The 13,047-nt window shown below is 34.3% G+C and overlaps 1 protein-coding gene across 6 annotated transcripts in view; it reads right to left on the reverse strand.

Moving 5' to 3' along the window:
• The window catches only part of CHN2 (chimerin 2), a 151,314-nt gene that overhangs the window by 103,831 nt on the left and 34,436 nt on the right, over positions 1 to 13,047 (reverse strand). For 4 of the 6 annotated variants that reach the window (XM_039341982.1, XM_039341976.1, XM_039341980.1 and 1 more), the window contains 2 exons: positions 10,471 to 10,548; positions 2,546 to 2,584 (listed from right to left, as the gene is read on the reverse strand). In XM_039341982.1, coding sequence (XP_039197916.1) covers positions 2,546 to 2,584; positions 10,471 to 10,548 — 117 coding nt within the window. Of the gene's footprint in view, positions 1 to 2,545; positions 2,585 to 10,470; positions 10,549 to 11,904; positions 12,025 to 13,047 lie in introns of those variants that run through there. The other 2 variants (XM_039341981.1, XM_039341978.1) reach the window with 2 other exon arrangements.

Below are 13,047 nucleotides of genomic sequence, written 5' to 3' on the forward strand. Positions count from 1 at the left end.
GAAAGGCAACAAAAAGATACAGAGAATTCTAATCTTTGCATTTACAAGTCAGACAAATGGACAGGCACTTCAGGCATGGTATCCAATTGGGTGACTTTCCTAGGAAGAAACTAGTGGCAAATCACTTCTGCAAATGGTGCCTGGAAAACTGCATGGAATTGTCAATATAGTTGCCAGGAGTCAAGGCTGTCTCAGAGACAGAAAAATATAAAAGTAAGTGTAAAAAAAATAGTAAGGTAGGTTTGTAACAATATACTTCATAAAAACAACATTGTCCATGAGGTGAACTAGGCAGAATTTCTATATCGGCTCCATCCTTGACTTAACTTTTAGCTTCCTTTCCCTCTCTCCCAGAATTACTTTCCATTGAGCTCTAATGATCCTATGTCAGTAAATGAGCTGGTTAGCAATAATTCAAGTAAATTAAATACAGTAGAATATTACCTGGGTCAGCAAAAAAAAAAAAAAAGCATTGTGCAATTGCATTGTGCAACTTGTGAGTATTCAGGGAGTATATAAGTAAGAAAAGCTTAGCTTTTTTAAAGCAGACAAACTGTAATCATTTAATTGGTTAAAAACCCTCCTCTTTTTTCATGATTTCCTTTTGCTGTTGCTGGAAGATAAATTCATATTTGCATAGGGATCAGTATTTACTGAAGATCTTTGCTGAATATCCCAGTTGTTTGACAAAGCTTTATTAGAATATTTAAAAAGTCAAACAATAATTGATTTTGCTCTATCAAAATTAAGTTTCTGTTGTGTCCATTGTAACTTTGAATACATTTGCCTTAACTTCCATAGTACTTAACTCCTACAGAATGTGACTGCAAGAGAAGCTATTCACAATTTAAAAATCATGATCCATGTTTCTTTTGAATTTTTGGCTGAAGATACACAAACAAGAGTTCTTTGGGTAAAATTTCAGAAAGAAGTTTGGTACATCAAGTGTTTAGGTACAATAACTAAATAACACTATTTTAAAATGAGACAATAGTAATTTAGCCATCTGTAGGCTTTATAGGTTAGGTGAAAATCTCATTGTTTTTTGTTCTATTGATAAATGTTGGAAGCTTATTCTCAGCAGTTCCTTGCATCTACCTGTATTAGTGATTTCAAACACAATAAAGATAATTTTTTTTGCCTTTTTTTCCAATAATAAAAGGTGTGACTTAAGATACCTAGGTTGAACTGTCAAATTGGAGACTGCACCAATCCAGATAATTTCTGCATATTAACATTCCATGTCTGTAATGTTGCTGTGTTTATGAAATAATATTTAGAATTCTCCTTTTCTACTGCATTGAAAATCCTTCCAATCCCCATTTTCCATTATTTAATACCATAGTTATTTTGATATTGGAAACATACACGCCACATGTATAGTTTAAGAAAACAGAATTGGATGCACAAATCCAAAACTGTGTAAAAAAATTAATTTCATCCATGGTTCCCCCACTTGACATCATTGCTCCATAAACTATGGCCCTTAGAATTAATAAATATGTTAGATACAGCCTCTTCAAATGATCACACATTTTGTCCAAAACCCGAAAAAGATCAATAGATGTGATTAAGTTTGCAAGGCAGGGACAAAGAGTCGGACACCAGATGAGACTATTATCTAAACATTGTGCACAACAAGCAATCAGAAACTCATACCTTATTAGGCCTGGAGAAAGATAATAATTCTATTCTATTCGATAAAAGATTGGATTGTAGCTTATCTTCTTTGTGGTTAAGAGATCTTACATCTGAAATAGCAACTTATAATGCATTCAAGCCTTGCTTATGACTCTGGCAGTTCTTGAATTCTGCTTGATTTCTAGAGAGAGATTTATTGCTAGGTCCTAGAAAAAGCTCTGACAGAGGTGTGGATAACAATAAAAATGATCAAATCCAGCAATCCATGTAATAGATACAAACTGTGGTTATCATCTGGAAATCCTATCTATCTATTCTTCAAATTCTATTCTTTAAATGCATCCACCTTAAGTATAGGTTGTCCTTCAGTACGAAAAAATATAACTGACATTTTATTCACTACGCTCTTGGAAATCTACGAGACAGTTTCCAGGAAACAAAAGCTGCATTCAAATCAATGTTATCTGTCATGAATAAATGGCCTGAAAACTAAAAGTTGAGAAAAAAACCATTTACCTCTGTAAAAGTATCTATTAGAAGCTACTATCTTCCTTAGTAGCCTTCATATATCTTGAGGTTGCAACTCTGAGAATTCTCTAAAGAGTTGCTGCTCTGTATTTGATTACAGAGAGCTAACATTCTGTACCAGGAAATATATTTTACATATATTACAGATCAAGTCATTAATCTCTCCAAACCATTGTTTAGTTTAATTTATAATCTTTCTCTGATTCAAGTTTTAAAACATTTGACTTTAGATCTTTAAATCCTTTTTTTTTCTTTTTCTCTAGGCTCTTTTCATATGTTATATCTCCAAATTACATTTGTGGATGATATCTGCAACATTTCCAAATTAATTTTCTTCCCTCTTCCCATTGTCATTTTCTAGATTCTGAATACTCACAGTATGATTTCCATATTGGTGGTTGATATTCTTCAGCATCTAGAATAGTAATAAAATAAATGTTAATTAATCAAGCAACCCAATGAAAATATCAAAAGTACTACCTTTTCTACAGAATGATTTTAATTCTTACATGACACTATTTTAATCATGTTGTCTCTTTATATTCTGGAATAATCTTTTAAAATTCTACAAAGTAATGTCCAACAGATATTTATATGGCTTTATTAAGAATTAAAAGTGGCATTCAATGGTTATTTTCTGATCAAAAATCTCAGCTATTGTCATATCGGAGCAATGCAACTTTACAGTATTACTATAATAATTAATAATTTGTGATATAGGCAGAATTTGGTCAATGATGGTAAAAGTGAAAAATTTTAGTACAGGACAAGACAAATAAAGATGGACCTGAGTTACCCATGTTTTCAGTCCTTTGCCAAAATCAGGTAATGGTCAGTGTTAGGCTCTTTGCAGATCAAATGAAGCAGAACAAAAAAAAAAACAGGCAATGTAGTACCAGCAATCTCTTTGATAGATGAGGTAGAAATGTCATTATAGCTACCATCCTCAGATGGTACACATCATATAAATGATCAACAATTAATGGCAAAGTAAGCTACATTTTGTGATATGAAATAGTACTTTTACCACTGCACTTTCACAGATTTATATACTCAAGAACAATTACAATAACTTGTATACACACTTATATATGACAATATCATTTATTTACAAAAGCTCTAACAGAACTTTTTCTATTTTTTTATAATTGATGTATTTATTCTTTTACAAGATTAATAAAAAACAAAGTGCATTTCTTCAGCTCATGCATTAAAATATTATACATATCACAAGCATGTGCAAAGGCTATTTGCTAATTAACTACCTTGACTTTCAACTGATTATTTGGAATTACAATAGCTTCTGAAAGGGTGCTTTACATCCCATAAAGCATTTTGAGCCATTGTAAAATGTTGTGCCACCTCTCCTTCCCAAATCACATGACCTCATTCCAGGCATTTGGCACCTGGCTTATATATAGTACTAGTTAAAACATCCTACAGTCACATCAGCACAATTTGCAATGTTCTTTGCTGTTTCTGTGAAAATAGCTTCACATTTACAATTGTGTGATTTGCTTAATGGTGGTAAAATCAGGTCTGGTCACATGGGTGCCTTGACTATGCTATAAGATGGAAATTCCAGTCCCATCTGTAATCATAAGTCAAGGACTGCCTGCACAGAATGTTTTCTTTTTTAAAAAAATATTAATCTGCAAATTAATGTTAATTATATTTCATTAGTATTATGATACATGTAGCATCTGAATGCATCATTCAGTGGAACTAGTATTTATTATTATACCTTCTTATTCACATAAACTATTTCTTGCTAATTCAATCTTGTCAGTTCTTTAAAGGTCATAGCTGAAGGCCAGAAATGACATTTTTTCTCTCTCCCACTATTTAAGTATTTGGCATTAAAGCTTATTAAATTACCTTACTGAGCTTAGCCTTGATCAGTAATTAGATAATGTTTGGGTTAATAAAGAAAAATATGATGACACATTGTAGGGCTAAAACATTTTTTTACTATAGTTTTTTTCCTTGCTATGCAATTTCAAAGAAACAAAGTAATTATTTATATTTTAATTAAAGTTTAATATTTGTTATGTATCTTTAAAAATACATTAAAACATTGCTCTTGAATAAACAAATGACTCATTATTATATTAGTGTAATGAAGACGAGTACTCATTATTAGAAGCAATGCTTGTGGAAATATGCATATATTTTTTAATATGAAATAAGAAACATTTCAAATTTCCAATCTAAGTTTGGATCCAATTCAATTTTACTTATTTATATAATAGTAGCCTAATGCTGCAATGTTCATGAGGAGGAGGGTTGTCCAAAAAAAGTTAAAATAAGATATCCTTACAAATAGTTAAGCTAAAATGTATTCATTTATAACAAGGAAAACACTACAATTAATAATTACAGAAAACAAACAGAGTACTATTTGCAAGTGGATCCAAAAACTATGATCTCTTGATTCAACTTGCTCTTTTTGAGATTGTTTGATACCAGATATATCAAATGTACACTGCAAAATTCAAATGATCAGAAATGGCAGTCAACAGTTTATATATACTTTGCTTCCATCTAGCTGTCAGTCATAGGCAAGTAGGCTACTAGACACATAGAGCTCAGATATGGCATGCTTATTTAATAGAAATGACCTAAAGATGGGAAAAGATCAAGATTCACTATTATGTCTAGCATCATCATGACTTCCTGATCCAGCTTTCTTGTGCAGAGGAAGGTTTCTGTAGGTTTTTGTATTATTTTTTTCCCTTCTGTTCAGTTGTGCTGAGACATTCTATTCAGAACAAAAATGAATTATGGACCATGGAGTCCAGTTTCTGTGCAATTAATAAACACACTTAGACACAAATGCATACAAATAGAGAATCAGTTTGGTGTAGTATGAGAGCCAGAAACTAGAAACCAGGAGACAAAGAGTTCTAATTCCACCTTAAGAACAAAGCCAGTTAGACCACCTTGAGCTATTCATTCAGCTCTAGGAAGGAGCCAAGGGCAAATAACATCTGAAAACCTTGCCAAGAAAACTTATCCATGCAGTCTCGAAGAATTAGACACAACTGAACAAGAAATTACACACATACACATAAACACAAATATTTAACTAAATATGATATATAAATACTCCATCTTGAATATTTCTCACGCTTTCAATTCTTGTTCTTAAGGATATCCAGCCATCCAATCAAGCAGATATTCGAGTACCTCTGTAGCAAAAACAACATACATGGTTTTGTTCTGGGTTCTTTAATTGCTAAGAGTTTCATAAAATTAATGCAGTCAAGTGGTAAGAGATATGAATTAGCAAACTGACCTGAACTAGGTATCCTATTATCTGAATGGTAGGAAAAGAAATCATACCAAGCAATTTGTCTAATCTCTGCACAGTTCACAATGAGAACACTTTCCTTAAGCCTGTTTTAATATCTGGTTCTTAAACTTGTTTGCAGGCAGACTGTACTGATTCTACTTTGGATATGCACACATGCAGGCAAGTACTGGGAGTGGACAGCTAATTGTCTATGTGTTCTTCTGCCAAGAACTAGCAGATGTTCCTGCTAGAAAAATTTATTTATGTTGTCTTTTATCTGACTAATACCAAGAACACCATGCAGGGACTGAAATATTTTTTAAAAACTCACAGGCTCTGGCAAAATAATGATTATGTCATAATGCATTAGATTATCCATTTTACACAAGTTTAAATGAGTCAGCAGCACTATAGATGTATATTTTACTTGTCATATGTTTCATGTCTGTGATCAATGAACATAATAAAGTTTGTCATTGCTGCAAAGAGGAAATTTAATTCACCAGCAATTATGCTACTGGAAAAAGGACATAACTATAATTGCTATGTTTTCAAATACTTTTGTTGGCTTACTGAATTTGAATGACTCCTTCAGTCATTCTGCTATCAAACTGGTCCCTTGACTCTTAATTCAACCATGCAACCATCAGAATGGTGGAGTTGAATGCGAGTTGAAGGATCATGAATAAAGGCAAATATACAGGTCCTAAGATAATGTTGCAATAATAATCCAATCTGGGTTGATTATCGGGACCAGAGTGTCAATGCTGCTAACATTGGATGTTCTTGCTTTGTCAACAGATGTAAATACAGCCATTTTCTCTATTGCTTTTAGAATTAGTCGATGCTGGGAGGAGAAATAGGGATGAGAATCCAGCTAGTCATAACAATAATAGCTTAGCTGTGGGAATCCAAGGACATTGGGCCCAGAGCTAATAGTGTTTTGGTGGGTTGGAGAGCTGGGCAGAAAGCCCGCACTTCAAGCTAATTGGGGAATGTGATTTATGACTGTTTATTGGAGAAGAGAATTGTACTTTGTTAGTTTGTATCCAGGGGAGGGGAATTTAGTTTTTGGTTTCAACTTTGTAGTGCTGATACTTTGTTTCTCGAATAAAAGATTCTTTAAGGTAAACAATGCCTTGAAGTTCTTTTGAAGAATTTCATCTGTGAGAACCATGACACAGAGTTTTAATCTTCTGAACTTTCAGACTGTGCTGGAGCCCATCCTCAGGGAACTTCTCTCTCACCAGAATGTGTTGAAGTATAATTTCTGATGATTATAGGACAGCGATGGCGAACCTTTTAGAGACTGAGTGCCCAAACTGCAACCCAAAACACTTATGCATCGTCGAGTGCCGGGTAGGTGTGGCCCATTGGCTGGAGGTGGCCAATTGGGTGGGCATGGCCAATTGGGTGGGCATGGCTGCAATGGTAATGGCAAACTGGGTGGGACTAAAAAGTTCAGTCAATCAATTCCAACTTTGCAAGAACTTTTTTTTCCCGCGAGAAGTTGAAATTGACTGATTCAACCTTTTTTTTTTTTGGCACATGGCGTCGGAGGCCTAAAGCGAAAAGGTTTTATAAAACCCAGCTGAAGGCCTAGGACTGGGGTGATGATTCGTGTGCCCCCAGAGAGGGTCTGAGTGCCATAGGTTCACCACCACTGTCATAGGAGTATCTATTCTAGCCTTGCTTTCAGCAGTGAGAAAGACAGGATAAGTAAAATTTCATCTGTAGCAAAGTTATTTAATAGCAGCAAAATCAAGTTATGTAGCCCTGAAGAAAAGATGAAGACCAAACCAAAACCAGGCAGGAAACACTCAGTCTTGGAGAAGGAAGCTCCCTCCCATGGAAGGAAGCAATAATTTTGTCTCCCATTGTTCTAGAGGAGAAGTCCCCCCAATCATAACTCAAAATCCTAATGATGTTTAATCCTTGTCATTGTTATAAGAAGTGTGACCTGTTTTACTGTTTAAGAAATAAATTATTGTCAAACCATTTTCTAAGGAAATTCTGCTTTGAAAATTCACAAGCCATCTGCCTTGCACTCCAAGGAGATCCAGCAGTTTAGGAAATGCAATAAATAACAATTGCCATAGGCACAATGGCAAGTGGTCTTGGAACTATATCCAACTCTGCATTTAACGGGAAAATTGTTGGTATATATAGATTCTCTTCTATTTTTGAAAGTTCTTCTTTTCATTTAGTAATTTTATCTTAAAATTATAAGTATTTCCTTAGCTAGAAATATACCATTTTTCTGTTATGTGCTAATTACCAAGCTTATCCAAACAAAGTCATATTAAATACATTGAATCACTTTACAATCAGTTTAGTTTTACTCAAAGATTTCAAGAGCTCTTCTAATAGAAGAACAAAGTTTGAGTTCAAACTTTATTATTTGAAAATCAAAATGTTCTACCTTTGTATAAATGTGAATTTACTAAAGACCAAGTACAGTAGATTTATCTGCAAGTTGACAAACATTAATTAACTTAATCTTATAAACAGTGCTTTTTTTGTAAAAAAAAAAAAAGTTTCTGGAACTCACACACGTCATACAACCCGCCTTGCCTATCCTACAAGGTTCCATCCAAAAAAGGTGCTGGAACTCCGTTCTGGGTGTTCTATGATAAAAAAAAGCCCTGCTTATAAATATTTGGATATTTTTTGTCAGCCTATTTTATTTATTTATTTATTTAAAGTCAATGGGGAAGCCAGATTTACTTAACAACTGTTTTACTAATTTAACAACTGCAGTGATTCACTTAACAACTGTGGCAAGAAAGGTCATAAAATGGGGGGAAATTTACTTAACAAATATGAAACTGCAATAGAATTTTTGGGCTCAGTTAAGTAGAGGACTAACTCTACTTAATTATATCTACATTGTGTACTATAGGAATAGAATACACTAATCTCAGTCTAAATGAGCAGATTAAAAAAAGTAGTGATGTCCATGTGGGCTTCAGAATATCTAATAAATAGTAAGTTGACTTTCTTAAAAAGAAATGAGGACAAATTTGGGTGCCAACAATAAAAGCTTTAAAATCATTTACTAAAGAAAAATTATTATGTTTTTCTTACTAAGAAAGCTTTTGACCTGTTTGAACTAAGAAATTATTTATTAAAGACAAAAAAAGATACAGAAACTCAATGAATTCTATGCACCTGTTCTCAGTGCTGAAGGTATAGCAAAGAAACTCTTATCAAACTTTTTTTTCCAATAAGGAAATCATATGAACTAAATAAAGGGGAAAGCTATGAAATTATAAGTCTCACCGATAAGTTAAAAGTAACCCAAACTTTTATTAAAGCATGATTTAACTGAGGGTTCTCAGGGATTCTTAAAATAGCTTGCTGATATTTTAATAAGAACGTATTCATTTGCTATCCTATCCCATCAAATTAAACTACAGTAATAAAATGACTGATTACTGTAGTAATGTAATTACAATCACATGATCAAAATATGAATGCTTGGCAACTGGCATGTATTTATAATGTTTGCAGTGTTCCGGACTCATGTGATCACCTTTTGCGACCTTCTGACAAGCAAAATCAACGGGAAGCAAATTCAATTCACAAATGTGGCTAAATGATCATAAGCTGGGCAATCTCACTTAACAACTATTAAGTAACAAAAATTAATGACCAAAAATTTCATTTTGGTCATCAAGGATTACCTATAGTATTAATAATATTTTCTTTTGTTATGCACTGCTACTGATAGTAGATGCCTTAAAATTCTTCTATACTTTTGTTTCATTATTAATCTGTATTTTTACTGTCTTCCTAATTACACAGTTCTCACTTTGTCTATTGTTTCACTAATTATAAGCCGCTAAACCAAAGGTAACAAGAGGAGGGATGAGGGAGGAGGACGAGGAGGAGGAGAAGGAGGAGGAGAAGGAGGAGGAGGACAACAACAACAATGGCAACAGCAGCATTCTGCAGCATAGGAGCCATGCAGAAGAAATGTTCAACATACCAAATGTTCAGCAGAAAAGAAAGCAGCCATTCCATGGCCAAAGTATACCAGAACATTATAAACTATTTCCTATTCTGAAAAAAAAATCTTACCGAAAACTGCCATATTACCAGAACTATTAAGTCATCATGTTTCAGACAAAAAAAGGACCAGTCTAGTGTTCCTGTAATAACAGGTCTGTCATATCTCTATACAGTAGGGTTATGTTTCCATGCTAGGAAAGCAACACATAAATATATAGCATTACAGCTACAATATTCTTTTTCAGGGATGGAAATCCATTTTTCGGGCCAGAATATCTTGACACTTTTTTTGAATTTTTTTTTTTTTTCATTTTGTGTCCTTCTGTAACATTCTGAAAACTACATATGTTTTGAAGAAAAAAGAAAAAAAAGGCTAACATTTAAAAAATTAGTGATAACATCCGGATCAAAGAGACATTTTCAAAAATATAGAAGAATGAAATGTAAATATTGTACATAATTAAAGGATGTGTTTTCTTTTTTTCTTTATTGTACATTTTGTAGTATTAAATTATTAGGTGCCTGAGCATCTGGTTCACATCTCCTTCAATACTTGACAGTTTGACTACACAGAGAGCTAGAGACAAATGGCTGTGAAAGGACTCTGCAGCCCTCACAAGGAAGACTTATGTATTTTCAGCACCTTTGATCTCCTGCTTCTACCACCAGAACAGAAGCAGAGCACATCCTTGGCTCTGTATATCTATCAGCTGTCACAGCCAGATGCCATATAACATAAAATACAAACAAAAACAACAAATGTACCCGTGTATATACTACTGGCAAAATGTCAGGAAGTAATCAAACAGCTATATCAAAGAATACAGTCTAAACATTTATTTGTGCACTGTGTTATGAATGAGCCAGCAGAACCTCAGGTGCTATTATAATGAGCAAAGACCAGCTCTTTCCAATTAAATTTATCTATCCCTTCAGGTCTGGCAAGAAGCATGCTGGGGTCCCTTTATGAAGGAATGTCATAGGTGAAGAACCTTTTCTGTTGCGGCACTTGCTCTTTGGGTCATCATTCTCCATCCTTCCCCCGGTCAGATTGGCACCAACCTGGCTGGCTGTGGGGTAGAAAAAGAATAGCTTTCCCATCAGGCTTAGGAATTAGGCAATATAGTGCAAACTGGTGGCATTAAGTGTATTCTCCCGTAAGTTAGCTTTTTATGGTTTTAAATGATTTCTATTGTTTTAATATTTTTAATGATTTTTGTTATTATTTTGGAGGGCTGTTTTTTGTACTGTTTGTGTTTTCTAAATTTTGCATACCAGGCAGAAACCACACGTATGGGATTGGAGGCTACATAAATTAACTGAATTAATAAAGATAAAATGTCACCCACTATCCATACAGTATACACAGGGAAATAAAATTCAAAATTCTGACAATCTCCTATGGAATAATAACTGAAGCTACAATATAAGTTTTATCAATATAACTTTAAGCAGTAAAGATAACCAAATTTTGACAAAACTTTCAGAAATTATCAAATACTGTAATTCTTTACCAAATGTAAACATATAAACATGTGTCCTACCTGTAAATTTTAATCATTAAGGCTTGAATTTCCAATAAATACCAAGAAATGGATATTTAAGATAGGACACAATAAAAAGAGCACTAGAACAAAACTATTATCAGATGACTTCATGCAAATATAAGAGTGTTAACATGACTTAGAATCAACTGGAAATAGATTCCAGTATGGGGAAAAAATAGTATTGCTTTCTCAAATTGCTAGCATACTTACTCCAAACTGTCTTCCAAATCCTTCTGATTTGATTTGCTTAGATATAAATGTTTCTAGGTTATATATCTTTTGTAACATATTGCCATTGAATAGGCAAATTATTCTTTTTTTACCATACTGTATTGTTAAAAAGTGTAAAAGCATGAATCTTCAGATTTGGAGTCAAATAAAATCATAATATTTGGTTTATATTGGTCAGATATTAATTAATATTGGTTTTTAATCTTCTCATACCGATATGATAAATTGCTCAGACTCTCCAGGAACGGAATGGAATATAAATTGTAGAATAAACGAGAATTTCTCAAATATGCTGCTTAATCTGCAGTTTCCACATGTGGCACCTTGACCTGGATGCAGTGTCTTTGACTTCATTTTTTATTCCTGGTATTTTATTTTTTCCCTATTATGATACACTGTCCATCTGGCATGTAGAATATCCTCCTTCCAGAGGCTAAACTGGCATCCATCTTGACATCATTCTGCAAAGCCATTAACATTCTTATAGGGCCTTCACAGATGTACTTATTAATACTGTGTACAATGATGATGGCATTTATGCTTATTGAGTTATTATTGCTTCATTCTCTTTCCTGAATGTTTTATTATTATGTTTGGTTATTTCTTAAACCAATGTCTTGATTCTCTGTAGTGTTGTTTGTCACTCACCAAAAAGACAAGAATAATTCTTGCATTGATGAATAGTTATACCAACAGAAATACCACTTCAGCTCTCTAGTAATAAATTGGAAATAAAATTATGTCTTAGACTCTAAGGAAATAAAGTATCATGAATTCACATTGATTTAACAATTATTTCAAAGATAGGGAAAATGCATTTTCTGACAAAGTTCATTCCATCCAGTTGAAATAATTGGTTAAAAATTAGCATGAGCTATAATCTAATAAATGAAATACAATATACTTTAATTCCATTAACAAATAGATAATGATTGGTGTATTTTGACACAACGATAAAGTGTTGTAGCAAGAGTCAAGAAAAAAAAAGCAATATCTTTATGTGCATGTATACTAGTTGCATAGGTTTATATTTGTAAATATAAGAGAAGGGGCGTTGTCTTACCTGAATGTCTTTTCTCAGCATGGAGATGGAAAATCCACCAATGGGTTTGCTCTATCTTCCTGCTCTTGAGACCAAGTCAGCCAAACTTGCTATGCCCCCTATTACTAGGAGAACCCAGTCTTGACAAGGGCAAAAGTGGCTGACGACAGTCCAAAATATTGGCTCTCAGACTTCTAACCCTGGCCTAACTGACCCTAAGGGTGGGAGTGGATTCTCCATCTCCATGCTGAGAAAAGGTGTTCAGGTAAGACATCACCCCTTTTCCAGCATAGGAGATGGAGAATCCACCAATGGGACATACCAAAGCCTCACTGTCCCAATGGGAGGGAAATGGACAAGTCGGATCCACCTTCCCAGAAACCACCTGCTGAAGGACCCACCGACCAAAGGAGGCATCCGCGGAAGCAAAGTCTCAGCCCTACAAATATCCTCAATGGATGTCTGAGTGGCCCATGCTGCAGACGTTGCAGCGCTGCGAGTGGAATGAGCTGTGATATGACTTGGAGCTGGCAGGGAAAAAGATTGGCGCGCCTCTACAATGCAAGCCCTAATCCACCTGCCTATAGTGGAGGCAGATACCTTCTGTCCCAGAGAGGAAGGCTGGAAGAAAATGAAGAGGGCCTCGGACTTGCGAAATGATGCCGTTCACTTGATGTATCGGCGTAGTGCCCTGTGGACGTCCAGTGTATGCCACTGCCGCTCCAAGTCATGGGAAGGATTAGGACAAA

Source organism: Crotalus tigris, unplaced genomic scaffold (genome assembly GCF_016545835.1).
Source record: "Crotalus tigris isolate CLP2741 ecotype Arizona unplaced genomic scaffold, ASM1654583v1 scf7180000017774.6281472, whole genome shotgun sequence".
NCBI lineage: Eukaryota > Metazoa > Chordata > Lepidosauria > Squamata > Viperidae > Crotalus > Crotalus tigris.